General features: G+C 43.7%; 1 protein-coding gene and 1 long non-coding RNA gene across 3 annotated transcripts in view; one reads left to right on the top strand and one right to left on the bottom strand.

Moving 5' to 3' along the window:
• Positions 1 to 6,370, bottom strand: part of LOC142468125 (monocarboxylate transporter 2-like) — a 28,133-nt gene extending 21,763 nt beyond the window's left edge. Inside the window, exons 1-2 of one of the 2 annotated variants that reach the window (XM_075574276.1) lie at positions 6,237 to 6,370; positions 3,174 to 3,419 (exon numbers count right to left, since the gene is read on the bottom strand). In XM_075574276.1, coding sequence (XP_075430391.1) covers positions 3,174 to 3,390 — 217 coding nt within the window. In that variant the 5' untranslated portion in view covers positions 3,391 to 3,419; positions 6,237 to 6,370. The other variant, XM_075574277.1, reaches the window with a different exon arrangement.
• LOC142468126 (uncharacterized) overlaps positions 5,062 to 17,942 on the top strand; it is a 40,735-nt gene continuing 27,854 nt past the window's right edge. The window contains exons 1-2 of the long non-coding RNA XR_012788585.1: positions 5,062 to 5,369; positions 15,104 to 15,179. This is a non-coding gene — a long non-coding RNA (uncharacterized LOC142468126). The remainder of the gene's footprint in view (positions 5,370 to 15,103; positions 15,180 to 17,942) is intronic.

Here is a 17,942-nt window from a genome sequence, read left to right as displayed (position 1 = left end):
TTTTCTAATTGTTGTTGTGTTAATTGGCGTAGCACTCTTAATTTCTGCAATGATTTTGTCTTTACTCTTCATGACAGTATTAACGTATTAAGTACGATGGAAGCCTAGCCTTCGGCCGATCTCAGCTTGAGAAACACCTTCATCATACATTTTAATAATTTTAAGCTTCATATCTAAAGTAATCGATTTAAGAGTTTTTTTATCTGCCATTACGTGGAATAAAATATACTGCACAGGAAGAAAAAAAAACTGATTACCACTTGGCAAGCTTGCAGCCCAGGTGGAATTATGAGGTGTTGTAAATCCTGATTGTGCTTACCAAAATAGAAGAAAGGGCATGAAGGTGGGGTGCATTTATTTGACTGACTTTGATTTGTGACTTTGGTGTTTTACTGTACAATGCTGTACTCAGGTCCTTGATCTGCTTGGCAGCTGGCACAGTGATGAAATTCACAGCCTCTATGTGCTGCACTGTACAGAGCTCCAGTACAGGAACTGCTAATCCCCTATTGGCTGAGGTGAATTGGTGAGTCACAACTATGGTGGCCTGTAGGGGCAGCCTCAGCGCAACGAATGGGAGCAAGCAAGGAGGTGAAAGGGGAGCAAGCAAGGAGGTAAGAGGGGAGCAAGCAAGGAGGTGAGAGGGGAGCAAGCAAGGAGGTGAGAGGGGAGCAAGCAAGGAGGTGAGAGGGGAGCAAGCAAGGAGGTGAGAGGGGAGCAAGCAAGGAGGTGAGAGGGGAGCAAGCAAGGAGGTGGGAGGGGAGCAAGCAAGGAGGTGGGAGGGGAGCAAGCAAGGAGGTGAGAGGGGAGCAAGCAAGGAGGTGAGAGGGGAGCAAGCAAGGAGGTGAGAGGAGCGCACGCAGGACAGTATAGCCCTCCCCCTCCCATCTGTCCCCGTTCCTCCTCCCCCCTGCACTCCAGAGTTGAGTTACAGTACGCCATGCGCGTGCCGCCCCCTGGTCCTCCCCCCTGCACTACTGCTCCATGGGAGAAGACTGAAGGAGGGAGAGTCAATCTAGAGGTGCGCACGCCGCCGCCGCCGTGCGTCGATCCCTGCACTCCCTCCTCGTCCCCCTTGCACTCCCGCTCCGTGGGACAAGACTGAAGGAGGGGGAGTCAATGCAGAGGTGCGCACGCCGCCGCCGTGCGCGCCGCCCCCTGGTCCTCCCCCCTGCACTCCCGCTCCGTCGGACAAGATTGAAGGAGGGCGAGTTAATCTAGAGGTGCGCAAGCCGCCGCCGTGCACGCGCCCCGCCCCCTGGTGTCCGTACTCGCGAAGCACCGTGTACGTACACGGGGCAATTTTTTTAAAATGTACGTACTTGCGAATGTACGTAAAACGGGGTATGCCTGTACTATAAAAGATTTGTAAAAAAAAAAAAACATTTGAGAGTCTCAGAGGTACCCCAAACATGTTCCAGTCTCTAAAACGTGACACAGAGTTTAAATTGCAAATATTAAGACTCTTTTCAAGACTGGGAAATTTTCAAATTGGAGTGTGTCAATTTTAGCCTCAATCAATTTTTAACTTATTTCCCAGAAGCTTTAAGATAGAGCCAAGAGATAAGGAAGTATGAAACCAGCAAATCCACTTAAAGATGCAATCTCACATAGTCAGCCATTTGATTTCCTTTTGGGCCTCTCAACTGGAAGTGTTTGTTAATCGTGTTCTTTCCCCTTATCCCACCCCCTCCTTATTAGAGAACCAATAAAGGTTTTGGGGCCGGTGAGGGGGAGGGGGCCGGGCCGGGGAGGGGGAGGGGACACTGGCTGTACAAGCACTTGCTGATCTCACAGTGACATCACACAAAAGGGAGCAGCCAGAGGAAATCACACATATAGACGTCAGATTCAGGGTGGGTGGGGGGTAAGGGGATCAACCACTCAGATGAGACCCCTTAAAAAGTTACTGGAAATAACTCACTTTAGTCTTAAAGGGGAAATCATTCCTATGACCACAGTTCCTCTTAGGCTCATCAACTGGAGTCTGATTGCGGTCTCTGCTTTTTGAAGCATGTAAGTAGGTAGCTACACTATGATGGTTTAAAAAATAAATAAACTACTTTAACCCTCCTTGCCCGCCACTAATAAAAGGAGTTTACATGCGATAGTACAGTGCTCTGTCTGTTACCTTGTCAGGGTGCTGGATTTGTGCAGGATAGGTGTTGGAAACACAATGATATGCGCCAGGAACTTCATTCACACAAACAGGAGCTTTATTAACCGCCGTGGATAAAGGCTCAGTCACAACATACACTTCACAATCTGTACAGCCCTTGATGTTGCCAGTGTTTGTACTGTTTCTTTTCTCTTTCCCAGCTGCCCCTGATCTCGGCCCGCTAGGGATATCAGAATTTTTACTCATCCTGGGTTACCTAACTGTGCCCTTTCAGTATAGTGTCTGTAGTGCTCCAATCCCTGGGGATCCCTTCTGGGCCTTACTCTCCTCTTGTACTGGTCTCAGTACCCCTTTCTCAGGTACTGAATGCCACTTCATGGCCTTCTGGTTTAGAGTTAGCTAAGGACCCTTGGTTGTGCGGATCCTGCTATGCCCTGGGGTTACAGTTCGAGGAACCTGTCTGGGCATTGGCTTCCTATATGTGAGCAGGGATGAGCCATTTCTACAGACACAAACTAGAAAAGGTTATACCTGCCTATTATGGAATCACTTGGACACCAACATACACTATACACAATGAGGCCCCTCCACAGGGACTCCTCCGGGGAATAATACACACACACACACACACACACACTATGATGTCACGGTCACAAGGCAGAACTAAATCCCAAGTAATCCCAAAGGGGAGGTTAAACTACTACTGACCAGATTACAGTTACAGAGAAAACATTATGCTGTAAATTTATATTCTGCATCCCTCAGATTTCCTTAGCCTATTTCCCACCAAACTATACAATCAGATTGGCCAAAGGTAACTCCTTAATATGCGCAAACTTTGCATCCGAATAGAATCCTAAGAGCCAAATGTGTCAGGATTAAATGAAGGACTATACAAATGTGTGTGACGAGTCATTTATGTATAATTAGTAAGTAGTAGAATGTACACAAGTAAATCTCTATAATCAGTTAATAATACTGTATATTAACCAGAATAATTAGATACTCTATTAAAATCCGTAAATTGTGTAAATAAAATATTGGGTTTACTCACCTCCAGCGTACATAGCAGCCAGCAATATTGAGGATATCCATGCAATCTCACTGTATGAGGCCCCAAAATACTCCTGGATTTCGCTGTAGAAAATGGTTATAGCTTTTGAAAAGGCATACGAGAATCCTATGGATATAAAAGCACCGAGCACAACTACCCATCCCCAACCTCCATCTGGAGGCGTGTATCCCATGTCCATACTAGCTGAAGGCGCCATAGTCAGCTCAACGAATTGTTGTCATAGACCTGCAAGACAAGAGAGCACAAGGACAGGACATTTATTATAGACATCGTATAAACACCATTAAATAGTAGTTTATCACTGCAAAATAAGTAACAGATTGCATATGCCTGTAATGTAGCAGGTGTCACCACAATTCAGTTACATGTGTAATTGTGCAATAGGATGTTTTTAATTTTAACCCTGTGGTTATCAGATAAACCACCTTGGATATCACATTGTCCCTGCAATAGATCGTTTTTTTTTCCCTCTACAGGCAGTCCTCGGTTATCCAACGGAATCCTTTCTGGAAGTAGCGTTGGATAGTGAAACCATTGTATAGTGAGTCCCATGTTAATCAGTGGCGGTGAGCGTTGGATAACGCATTCCTGCGTCGAAAACGGCCCGTAGGGTTGCATTGTAAAGCGTTGGATATGCCATTCGTTGTAAAGTGAAACCTTGGATAACGAGGACTACCTGTATTAAATAATACAGTGCTCAGAATGATAGCAGGTGTAGCTGACTATTCACAAAGGGAAAATGTAGATATGATTAGGGCCAGGCAGTAGGGATTAGTGATGCAAATCCTCTATCTAATGTTACAAAACAAGTAAACTGTTTTACATTTGATGTAATCAACCTTCATAATGAAAAACCAAATGACACGTCAGCACATACCCTGACCCTAAATAAATCATAAATAAACCTTTTTCTATGTCTCAGTACGTAATGAAAACATTTTTTGTTACACGTTTCGGACACCACTTCACGCATACCCCAATAGGGCAAACCCTACGCAGTGGGATTATTCATTAAACTGCATTCAGGGCACTATTGCATGGAGACTCCCATATCATAGTTTAAGGAATAACTCCCTATACCTTAAAGCAGGGGTGCGCAAACTGGGTGGGGGGGGGGGGGGGGGGATTGCGCTGCACTTAGAGGCCTCTAAGTCCCTTACCTTGTCCCGGCGGCTTCTGGAAAGGCGTCGTCGTAAAACACCGGTGAAAGTCGTCTCATCATTGGGCTCCAAGCGAATAACTCAACATTTGTAGCTGACCTCTGTATAGGAATGTGCTCGTGCGAGTGCGAGTTACAGTAATATATACCGGTCCCAATTTGTAGTTATCACTTGTCTGTGCATTTGCAGATTGCATCCACTACCCCAATAGCTCACAAATTAAAAGCAAAGTAAAAAGTTTATCAGAATTAATTAACCCCTTGCACTGGCGAAGGAGCCCATCATGCATTGCAAATGTAAGTGTTTCCAGCCTCCCTGGACTCAAAGGGATTAAGATAAGCGGCAACTTATTGTATATTTTCCGTTCCCAACAGTCAAACGAGGCGCTGCGCAGATCAAGCGATCATTGTATGATGGCTGGAATATTATTATTGTTATATGCTGCATATATTATGTACGTTTGTTATATTACACGTATTATATTTACTATGATCAGATTCATATAAATTATTTATATTTCAAAGATTAAATACGATATTATAATAGTATTGTAAAGGCTGTGCTTGAAATAAGACCAACATCAAATCCACAATAATGACATTTGGTGTCCAGAAGTACAGAAGGCAGCGCGTGCACAACGTAGTGTAATGTAGTATTGTAATTCTGTCTGTGTGTGCATCCTGTATCCTGCATCCTGCTTGTAAGGGTTTCTTATTGCAGTTCTGTTTTGGGTTTGTAGCTTTGTTGTCAGTTTTGGTTGTACTGTATCCCAAAATCCCACAAAAACCTGTCTCCCGGACACTGGATAGGGGACATTGTGTCCTCTAACACAGGGGGGGCACGAGATTCTGCGGGGGGGCGCGCACTTCCCGAAGGTATTTAAATGAAATGCCGGGGGAGCGTCGAAGGCCTCTGTAACTTCACTTACCTTGGCTCAGACGGCTTCTGGTGACGCGGCGGCAGATGACAACCCGTTGCCATGGCAACGAGACGTCATGACGTCAGAACGCTGGAGGTAAGGGGTGGGGGGGGGGGAAGATCCGGCGGGGGGGCGCAGGGGAAAAAGATTGTGCACCCCTGATCTAACACACAAGAGATGAACGTAAATAGCACAACCTAAAAGTTATGAACAATAAGATTTCCGTATTCACTTAGATTGTAAGCTCTGAGGGGCAGGGATTTCCTTACCTATTGTTTAACTTTGTTGCATTTATTGTATTCTAATTTCATGTACTGTATTGCCTTTGTAAAGCTCTGAGTACACTTTGGGTGCTATTTACATAAAGATAGACATATAGTACAGTTCAGATTGTGCTTAATGCAGCAGTTGTCCCTGCTCTCTTTCACCTTCCCACCCCTTTTTTGTACCTTAATGTAAACAACGGGGTCCCAAGAGCTGAATGAAAATTCCCATCTCCGGAGACCCCCTAATTTCCAATTTCCCCTGTAGGGGAAACAAAATGGCTGTTTATACCATCGGTGTCAGACGGGCTGTTAGGAAGCCACAACGTCATCCGTCACAGCTTCCAAAATTGCGGGGGGAATTTAAGTCAGGAGCTACTTTTACCGGTAAATGTCATAAACCACGCCGTGCCCGGAGCTTAAAATAGACCAATTTGGCTCCATAGACACCGGGCATTTCCATGCTGTAAACAGAGTGGGGTCTGGAAGTGGGACTGCTGCTGTAAATGCACAGATCAGTATGCACAGAGGTTGAAGTTGTAGGATACCTCAGTAGCATGTCCCATTGTTCCCTCCCTGAGACGCTGCAAAGCTCGCTCCACGTGTGCACCAGGAACAAGGCACAGAACTTTCACACCAGGCAGATTCCAGCTGAACAAAAGCCTTCACCTGTCTGTACCTGCAGTGTCTTCCTACTCACCTTGTGCTGGGTTCTGTGGCGCTTGCATTACCCAGTAATGAAATGTATTAACAGAGCACAGGGGAAAGAGACTGCAGACAACATACCCCCCTTAACTGGCCCAGCCGGCAGGATGCAGGGAGGAGCCTCCAGCATGGGCTCACAGTCTGCTCTAATGTCAGTCACAGGACTCCAAAGTATATACAGTATGTGATTAAAGGTTTAACTCTCTGCGCACTGCAGAGACTTCGATAAGTAACCTAAATGGTGTGACAGTGCGACAACATTCAGCCTGCTGCCAAATGTTACTTTCTAGAAAGATCCTTTTTTTTTTTTAAAGAAATAAAAAGAGATAATGCATGCTTATAAGTTATAACTAGGGATGATATCCCATCTCCCCTTGCCCCCGCGCCCCCACCGCAACCTTGGCTAAATGTAACTAATATCATTGCGCTAAATGTTGCGTGAATTTCCGGGCTTCAGGGTGTTGGATTCCAAAAAATCCAAACTCATTCATCTCTTTTGCAGATTTTGAATATATGATCCCCAGCTCTTTAGCATTGAAGGGGTTAAACCAGGGGTGGGTGACTACAATCCTCAAGGGCCACCAACAGGTCAGGTGTTTCAGGATATCCCTACTTCAGAACAGGTGGCTCAGTCGAAGAATGCACCACCTGTGCTGAAGCAGGGATATCCGGAAAACCTGACCTGTTGGTGGCCCTTGAGGACTTGAGTTGCCCACCCCTGGGTCAGACTGTACTTCATTGTTACAACACCGAACTCTTGTTTACTGTGTAAAAAGTTCACTTGATTAGCTAACTTACTGTAATAGGAGAGGCCACATCTTTCATGAAACCGGCAATAAACAAATAAACGCTGGTAGGGGTGGGAGGAGTGCGCACAGGGGGGTGGGGGGAGGTTGCACGCGGGGGGGAGGGAGAAAGCAGGCAGGGGGGCGCAGACTGCAAAGTTTGCGCCCCCCATGCTTAAGCTTTTAGTATCTTTTGTAACAGTTGCAAAGTAACTGTGTCCAGACTGATGTCGGCGGTGTAACTTCAAGCATTTCCTTTGTGCTACAATAAGAACAGGTGACTATTGGCAACTAATACCTAGCACTGCTTAATACCTAGCACTGCCTAATACCTAGCACTGCCTAATACCTAGCACTGCCTAATACCTAGCACTGCCTAATACCTAGCACTGCCTAATACCTAGCACTGCTGATGTTTCTCACAACGTCAGATACATCATAGAAATCCTCTGCAAACAGGAATGAAGACCTCAAAATCAGCTACCTGCCATATCCCATATGTGACCCTTATACAGTGGGTTGCAGAAGTATTCGCCCCCTACCAATAATCTCACAAATTGTTGAATTTATAAATAACGTACGCACATTAAAGCTACAGAGTTGTAGTGGTTAAAACTGGACACTGTTATATGAGCAGGAGGTTAAATGTTGTCAAAGAAAAAAAAAAGTGACAAATACTGGTTGCATCAACCCCTCAAGTCAATACTTTGTAGACCAAAAAGTAAAAATTTTGTTTGTGAAAAAGCATATCCAGTAGATCAGCGGTGCGCAAAGTGGGGAGCGTGCGAGATTCGCTGGGGGGGGGGGGGGCGCGGGGTTTACAGAGCCCCCACACGCTTCCTGAATGTATTTAAATTAATGCCGGGGGAGCTGCAGGGCCTCTGTAAAACCTCTACTTACCTTGTTTCAGACGCTCCTGGTCACACGTCGCCATGGCTATGCGGCGTCATGGTCATGTGAGGTTATATTGCCGTGGCAACGGACGTCATGGTGCCAGGACGTCTGAAGCAAGATAAGCAGGGGGGGCGCGAGGAGAGGGGGACAGACGGCAGGGGGAAAAGATTGCGCTCCCCTGCAGTAGATGATACCGCAGACATGTGGAAAAAGGTTTTGTGGTCAGACGAGACAGAAATGTAACCTTTTGATCTAAATTCCAAGCTTTACGTCTGTCTCAAGCTCAACACTGCACATCACCCAGTTAACACCACCCCAACTGTTGAACATGGTGGTGGCAACATCGTGTTATGGGGACGCTTCTCTTCAGCAGGGACTGGGAAGCTGGTTAGGATAGAGGGGAGAATGGATGGTGCAAAGTGCAGGCGAATCCTTGAGGAAAACCTGTTTGAGTTCAGCCAAGACTCTGACACTGGGGAGGGAATTCATAGTTCAGCAGGAGAATGACCAGAGGCAGAAAGCCAAAGTCCCACTGGAGCAGTTGGACAAGACAATTAATGTTCTTTAGTGTCTCACATGATCTACATTTTCTGAATTAATTTCTGATGAAGAGGAACAGGATCAACCAGTTGAAGTAACTATTGCGTTAACCAGGAGAGTTCTAACATGAGTTTTACTAGCCAAAGGCCCTTGGTAATTACTATAGAGTAGGGGTGCTCAACCCCAGTCCTCAAGACAACCCCAACAGGTTAGGTTTTCAGGATATGCCTGCTTCTGCACAGGTGGCTCAATCGGTGGCTCAGTCGAAGACTGCACCACTTGTGCAGAAGCAGGGATATCCTTAAAACCTGACCTGTTGGGAGGTCTTGAGTACTGGAGTTGAGCGCCCCTCCTGGAGGGCATGTGACTAGCATTACAGTAATTGACAAGCAGCGTAAAATAGGCAAAAGGGGGAGGGGAAAACTTTCTCATCTAAATGTACTTTAGTAAAAAAAATTAAAAAAAAAATATATATATATATATATATATATATATATATATATATATGTATATATATATATATATATTATATATATATATTTAATAAAACAATGCATGAGGATCTCTCTATTAAACTGTCATAGTGCTGATCGAGGCCCTATCGCAGGGAAACACTAATTGAAGTAATATGGATTTTCCATGAGATAGTGCCCAGACCGGCACTATCACAGTTGAATGAAAAGGGTAATTTTGAAGCTACACTGGTGCAAAGAAAGGCACATTTCAACTTCAACATTAAAGCTTTAATATCAATTTTTAGTCCCAATAACAAAGGCATCATCTAATACTGAGTTTCTCAATGACAATTTTAAAAGATACTATTTTGCCAATAGGACTCATATATAACAGGCCGCTTCATAGTCTAATCCAGGGGTGCTCAACTCCAGTACTCAAGCCCCCTAACAAGTCAGGTTTTCCGGATATCCCAGCCTCAGCACACGTGACTCAATCAGTCACTGCTTCAGCACAGGTGGCTCAATCAGTCCCTGCTTCAGCACAGGTGGCTCAATCAGCGGCTGCCATGTTGGCTTAGATCTGCACAGACCTGAGCACAGCAGTTTCGTTTGCAGTCTGTAGAGAGAGTGCTCGTGGTGACAGGAGCTGAGAGCTACAGTTCCAGAGTGGAAAAGAGATCACGCATCGCTGGAGGGGACCCTCAGCGGCTGTAATGACACAGTAGTACTGAAGCACCTTTCTGAAGAACAGGTGGTCCGGCACCATCACAAGCCAACAAACCCAGGATTGGCTGGCTACTGCACCCCTGACTGACTCGCGCAGCGCTGTTTGGGGATGGTGTGGTATATGGGTACAGTGTTTAGTTATCCTCTGCTGAGGATCACATGGTGCCTGAGTTTAATAAGTGTATTATAAACTAAGTCAATTACCCATACTGTGTTTGTATAATTCCTGCCATCTGACGTGTGGCCCAGCAAATAACAAGGGTACTCAGGCCCCAGTCTCAGTAATTAAGTCTGAGAAGCTAAAAGTAGAGGGTTTACACCTTTATAGTGTGAAGCAGGTGTGAGGCTTTTGCCTGTCGAGACAGGAAGTATTTGTCCCATCGGCATTTCACTATGACATCTCTGTATGATTGACTAACCAGCAAGAGAGATCCGAGTGCTCATTCTTAAGTCTTTAAAAATGAAAGGAACAGTTCTTCCTACTCTTGTTTTTCTTTTTTTCCCCTCCCCACCCTACCCCCTCCATTTTTTACAGGGTGGAAACCAGGGGGTTCCATTAGCCAGATGCCACTATTATCAGTTCTTGGGACTTTCTGGTTTTTGAGATGCTTACCCTTAAAGTTACACGGTTTGTGGAGCACGCTCATAAAACTAACCCCTCAAAGAGAGCCTATAAAACCTTAACTGCAGCCAGATTAAAACTTAAACAAGCCCAACTTGAGGATGTAGAAAAGGCCCTCAGTGGACAAACCAGCTGTACTACGATAAGGGCAACAAGGCCGACAGACTTTTGGCTAGCAGATTGAGAGGAATACAGAAGAGATCCCAAATAACGGCGATCAAAAATAGGTCTGGTGAGATACAATATAGCGACAACAAAATTGCGGCAGAGTTTACCAAATATTATACTGAATTATATAATCTAAGATCCAAAAATGGCCGGCCCGAACCAATAGCATCAGAATCGATAAAACAATATTTAGATAGTTGTAACCTCCCTACATTAACGGAGGAGGAAAACACAGTCCTCAATGCTGAGATTTCAAAAGAGGAACTAGAAGAAGCGGTCAAGGTGCTCAAACTCTCTAAGTCCCCTGGTCCTGATGGTTTCACCAATGTCTACTACAAGAGATTCCTACCTATACTTTCCACGCATCTATTAAAAATGTTCAACCATTTTATGGAGGGGAACCCAATCCCCACCTCAATGTCTCTTGTGAACCTAGCTATCATACATAAGGAGGGCAGAGACCCGATGCATTGTGGAAGCTATCGTCCAATCTCCCTTCTCAACAACGACCTCAAATTATATAGTAAAATATTAGCAAATAGATTAAACCCGATCTTACCGAGACTTATAAATATAGACCAAGTAGGATTTGTCGCGGGCAGGCAAGCCTCAGACAACACTCGTAAGATAATTAATATTATAGACCATGTCCACCTCAAAGGAACCAAAGCAATACTCTTGAGCCTAGATGCAGAGAGGGCGTTCGATAGAATCGATTGGCTCTTCCTAGACTATACCTTGCGTAAATTTGGCTTTAAAGACACATACCTAGAAGGGGTCCGTAGACTCTACCAAGATCCGTCAGCAATGGTAAAACTACCAGGGGGCAGTCTCCAGAGATTTAATATTAAAAATGGCACACGACAGGGATGCCCTTTATCCCTTCTCCTTTTTGCACTCACATAGAACCCCTGGCGTCCACAATTCGAAATAATGTAGACATCCAAGGAATAGAAATTGGACACACGCAATATAAGATATCGCTATTCGCTGATGACATCATCTTAACGCTCTCCAAACCCCAAATCTCCCTTCCCAATCTTCAAAAAGAACTCCAAGACTTCCGGAAAATATCAGGCTATAAAATCAATAACGACAAATCCGAAGCGTTAAATCTAAACCTGCCAGAGCCAGAGGTGAAACTCCTCAAGCTAAATTTTAACTACCGGTGGAGTTCCTCGTATATCAAATACTTGGGAGTGAAGGTATCAAGGAACTACCAATCCCTGTATCAACATAACTACCCGGCCTTATTTCGGTAAATTAAACAGGACCTAGATAAATGTGGAGGATACCAAATATCATGGATCAGGAGAATGATCTCGGTTAAAATGAATATACTCCCCAGATTGTTATATTACTTCCAGACTCTCCCGGTCCATATCCCTGGCTCAGAATTGAAGAATATCCAAAAACAAATCTTTCATTTTATTTGGCAGGGTAAAAAACCTAGAATCGCCAGGGCAGTTCTGCTTGCCTCAAGGGGGAGAGGGGGCCTTGAAGTCCCAGACATTACGAGATACTATCAAGCCACCCAGCTGCGACAGGTAGTAGTCTGGAACACAGACCCACGCCAATATTGCTGGCTGGACATAGAATCGCAATACGCCGGCACGCCTTCTCTGCCAGCATGCCTTTGGTCCCTGAGCAGGGAAGATATGCAGAACAGTAAATTCAAATTAGGACCGATGAGACACACATGGAAGATATGGACGAAATGCAAACTTAAACTCAAGTTCACGACCTCTAAATCCCAACTCATCCCAATTCTTAAAAATCCTAAATTCCCACCTGGTTGTGAGCCAAGACAATATGACCAATTTACAGTTAAAAACATCAGAGCAGTTGCCGACATCCTGAGTTTAGGGCAGTTCCTGAGTTACCAAAGGTTACAAAATAAATATGAAATGGCAGGACTGAACGTCTTCAAGTACCTCCAAATTCGACACTTTATCCAAACACAATCCCCAACGTTGGAATTTCCCCCTCTCACTAGTTTTGAACGGCTGTGCAGAGAAACAGCCCACCAAAAAGGTCTTATAACACAAATTTACGCAGAGTTGGAAAGGGCAACAGATGCACCTACCCATGACTATATGCTTAATTGGGCAGCAGAATTGAATATAGTTATAGACCGAGAGGACTGGGAAAGTATTTGGGAATCAGCCTCAGGAACTTCCATATGTACCACAATCAAGGAAAACATTTACAAGATACTGTTTCGCTGGTATCTTACCCCAGTCAGAATAAATCAAATCTACCCCCTGGCCTCCGATCTATGCTGGAGAGGCTGCGGACAAAAGGGAGACATGGCACACATTTGGTGGACATGTCCAGAAATTCAGAAATATTGGGAAACCATACAGTCTAGAATTAAAGAGGTCACAGACCTCACTATACCCATTGACCTACTTATTGGCCAGGCCAATTGAGAACATTGACCGCCCAATAAGGAAATTAATCATACTTCATACTCACGGCGGCTAGATGTGAGGTGACCACCTCATGGAAGAAGGTGTCTCCCCCCCCCCAAGCAAACAGTCAAGAAAAGAATTCAAGAGGTAATGCTGATGGAGAAGCTATCAGCCTTCTTGAAAAGAACAACGGTTTCCTTCTACAAGGTCTGGGAACCATGGCTGACCCAAACAGCAAATTAATACTGCTCCACCCCCCAATTAACGACAGACAAGACAAGGGTGCGATCCCGCACGGGAAACTGAGGAGAACGGGACCTCCCCCAACCCCCCCCCCCCCCCTTCTCCCCCTCTTTTTTCTGTTTCCCCCCTCTCGCTAGCCCCTTCGACCCAGGACGAAGGGTCGGGTACGTGTCGAGACTATGTCAACAACAAAAAGGAAAACCCTGTATTAGGCCAAGATATATTTGTAACACTGTATACTGTATTAATGCCTAATAAAAAAAATTGAAACAAAGTTACACGGTTTGAATCTCCCTCAAGGGAAACAAAATGGCTGCCAAATCTCGGGTCCATAGGAAGCTGCAGCATCATCGGTTGTGGCTTCCTACTGGATGTACATTTAAATCATTTTTAAATATCAGTGGCAACATCGGTAACTTCACCGGTAAGTATCTTGGGAACCGGCAAGTCACTGAAGCTGAAAATATTGCCGTTCCAATCCTGAAAAATAAAATGGAGGTTAGTTAGGGTCGATTACTCATTTAAAAATATGAATACCTTGAGAAAAGAAAACCACTGACAAACTAAATGGATGCATAGAATTAATTATTTAGCCCCTTGAATGCATGGCATTTTTGCAAAATGTAACATTGTTTTCTTGACAACCAAATTTGAATACTGACGGAATTACCAAACCCTTGGGTGTAAAGGGCAAGCTTGGAATGTACACAAACGTGCATTCAATGTCACTGTAAATTATTGCAAATGATGGTTCAATAATTACTATTTCCAATGCTTTAAAAAATTTATGTAACACCCAAATTGATGAAGAGTGTGGCTGCAATATATCACATAGAATGTGACCCAGAGGTTCAGGATGAAGGCCGCGTACATTGTGTTTGCTACAAAAGGATACAGAGCGTCTGCCAAAAATGCCTATTTTGAGTGTTGACTCCAGTTGATTATTCCTTGCAAGGAAAGTATTTTCTAAATGCCAGAATTATCATCGTGATGAAGTTGTTCCTGTTGAAATGAGAAGGAATGGTTCAGTGCTACCAATGTATACCAATATTATTCTGTCAGGGAATCATTCTGCAAAGGTTCCACTCATTAAAATTAATGACTGTTTATCCGATTGAAAAGGTCTATAAATATCCAATGTTTATGGACGTCTGGAGACAATAGCAAAAAAAAACCCCATAGAAATGTGTCTTCAGCAAGTGTCTTTCTTGTTGGTAATCCCAGTGATTACTATGGGCACTGGACAAAGAAGATGAGAGATTGTTAATATATAGGTGGCAGATTTGTTTTTTTAAGTAGGAAGCTGCATTTAAATGTAATGCCTGTAATACTGAATCCCCCAAAATTGGGCCTCTGGCAACATAACCAGAAACACAAACATTTTGTTGGTGTTGCAGTAAATGGGACATGATAAATGGTAAATGTACAGAAGCTTTGCAACTGGTTTATTGCTATTGCTGTATAACAGGGCTCTTCAACTAATTCTCCAAGGGGCCAGATCAAAAACAATGAGTAAAAGGGCCACCAGCTAATTGTACTATAACTTTAGGTACATTAAGACTGGAATATTTTTATATTTAAACATTGCAAGTGTAACACCTCTTTATGACTGACATCTTATGGCTAATGCGGGGACCCTGAGTTCTCCTCCCTTAGTATGGCCAGTGTATCTACTCACTGCCCCCCGGGACCAAAGGTCAGACAACAATACACAACACAGGGCTTTGATTAATAGAACACATTTTTATTACGATCCAGGGTTTCCCGTGTGCACCAATCATTCAAAATGGCCACACTCCTGGTGAGGGAGTGTCTGATACACAGACAGGGGGTGCTATGGGGTGAATGTTCTGGTAAGTGCGAAAATGATCCAGAGCAATTACTACCCACTGTATACAACTTAACGGTGCCTTTGTCTGACTGTATTTATTGTTTAGGGGAAGGTATTGTGTGTCATTCACACCAATTGATATCTCATCAGTGCCTCCATTGTAACCCCCTCTTTTTACCCTCAGACTGAATTCTTCTGGCTGCGGCAAGGGCCCGAGTTTTCCTCCCAGTGCTATCTACTCACTGCCCTCAGGACCAAAGGTCAGACAACAGTACACGACACAGGGTTTTGATTAATAGAACAAAGTTTGTATTTATATGACCCCTGTTCACACAGTACAAACTATATGCATATACATTATCCCCAAACAGAGGGACAAGTCACTCTTAAACACTGTATACAATACACATAGCATATCGCTGTATGGTTGTATGTAAGAGTCTCTCTCAATGTCCCCAAATGACCCTGTCTTATGAGGGCCCTATTTGTGGGTGCCGGCACCATCGTTGGAGCTCTTTAGATCAGTGTGTGGACTGTAGCAGGCCAAGCCTTTGGTACCCTTTACTTGTGGCGAGTATCCCCTTCTTAACTACTTCCACAATGCTTAGACTGGTTGGCTGCAGCTCCGCTCCTGGCTCCACTAGTGGACCTGTCTGTGACCTTGTCACCCGGCTCAGCTGACTAGTCCTTGTTCTCAGGTCACTCCGGATCAGATGGCCTCTGGTTCGCGATAGCACCCCCTCCGCTTCCTGAGTCACAGTTATTGGTCATGGGCACGAAATTTGCACCCAGCTATGCAAATCTTCTCATGGGTGCATGGGAGGAAGACCATATTTGGTCTATTGCAGAGCTGGGTGTGGATTTGTGCCTGTGGCGGAGATATATCGACGATATATTCTTTATTTGGAGAGGGGACGAGGAAAGTCTCAAAAGATTTATAAACTATCTTAATGATAACTTACTCAACCTCAAATTCAACTGTGAGTACAGTCGGGAAAGGGTTAACTTCCTGGACCTGACTGTACTCATAGAAGAGGGAGAGATTAGTACTCAAACCTTCTTCAAAGACGTCGATATCAATAACTTTATCACACCTTCCAGTTGCCATCACCCGAAATGGCTACAAAATGTACCATATGGTCAAATACGAAGGGTCAAGAGGAACTGTTCGAATGATGACGTGTTTAATACACAATCTCAATTTATGCAAGAAAGGTTTAGGGAAAAGAAATATGAAGAGCAAGTTATTCAAGATGCAGTAGAAAAAGTAGGGTGTCTAGAAAGGAAAGATCTTATAAAGAACACAGAAAAAGTTAAAACTAAAAAGAACTTTGACTTCTCTTTTCTCACAAACTATAATAGACAATCCGAAAAAATAACTAAAATAATACGCAAACACTGGCATATTGTCCAAAATGACTCTATCCTAGGTGAAATAGTACCTGAAAGACCGACAGTCATTTTTAAAAAAGCTAATTCACTAAAAAATGCACTTGCACCTAGTGCCTTACAAAAGGTCTGTAAAGAGAGTAATAGGTGGTTACCCCAAATAAAGGGGTTTTTTGGGTGTACCACATGCCTGGCATGTAGACATAGATCGGACGATAAGTTTGGATTCCAGTCTAATATTACCAAAGAAAAGTTTTTCATAAAACAACACATTACGTGTAGATCAGAATACGTGGTTTACCTAATACAGTGCCCTTGTGGGCTTCAATACGTAGGCCAGACCACTAGGCCAGTTAAAACACGTATTCTGGAACACATTGGTAATGTGCGTAGAGGTGTCACTACTCACTTTTTATCCAATCACTTCATCAATATACACCAAGGTGACACTTCAGGACTAAGGTTTACAGTGCTTGAACATGTTCTGCCCCACTGGAGAGGTGGGGACAGAAATGTTGCACTGAAGAAAAGAGAGACTTTTTGGATCTTTTCTCTCAAAACCTTAGTGCCACAAGGCCTGAATGTGGACTTTGAACTTGGTGTTTTTCTTTAAATTTGGTGTTTTTTCTATTTTTTCTGTAAATTTCATATTTTTATAGGATTTAGATGGGATTGCACCTTTTATATAATTTTTGAGAGCATTTTTTATTGACTGGTGTTCAGTCTTTGTGGTCCGATCTATGTCTAAAATAGTCAAGATGTCCTTATAACTTTGCCTCATTTCATAAGATTATTGGAATTTGATGTTGTACTCTAACCTAATTTCTTTGTCTTTTTAAGATTCATCTATCGTCTGCTCAATATGACTAAGAAAGAGTAGGATAGCTGATGTTTTTTTATATACTTTAATGTGTATTTTATTATGAGTTAGGATTATTATTTTTAATATGTTTTTAAAATATGCTTTGGTACTATTAAACTATTTTATTATAATTGTATAATTAAATGTTTATCACTGTTTTTAAGTATATGTATTTCCCTGTGTGCGGTCACATGCATGTAATTGGCCCGTGACTTTGGGGGATGTTCTATCAATCATCCTATGGAGGAGGGGAGTTTGATAGCAGTATGGGTATAAATAAGACACCCAGGACAGGTCACTGCTACTCCTGACGAAGCCGTCTGCAAGAACGGCGAAACGCGTTGAGCGTGACCTATTAATCAAGAAGGAGAGAGTGCCTGGGTATCCGTAGCTGTTTTCCTACCGGCGGCGCAACCGGAAGTGACGTGACGGCCCCAAGACCGGAAGTGACGAGACGGCTCCAGGCTGAAGTGTACCGTGGCGGTTTGCTGACACAGAGACGCTGTGATGTGGTCTTGAGATCACCACCGTCAATGCTGTTTTCCCATTGGGATTCTGTAAGCCTCCACTTTTATCATTTTTGGATAAACTGTATTTTATTGGATACTGCATGTGTGCTTCTCTTTTCTAAAGATTATCTCCTCCGAATTGTTCTTGCTGATATATCCTATTAGGCATTGGCCTTAGTATGTGGTGCCCAGCTGGGAGCTCCTTATAACATATTTTGCTACAGGTTGCACTATGTTTGTCTTTTTTTCTTTTTAAAGGTATC

This window comes from Ascaphus truei, chromosome 17, assembly GCF_040206685.1.
Source record: "Ascaphus truei isolate aAscTru1 chromosome 17, aAscTru1.hap1, whole genome shotgun sequence".
Classification (NCBI taxonomy): Eukaryota; Metazoa; Chordata; class Amphibia; order Anura; family Ascaphidae; genus Ascaphus; species Ascaphus truei.
The sequence above is the reverse complement of the archived record's forward strand: the minus strand, read 5'-3'. Positions and strand labels throughout refer to the sequence as shown.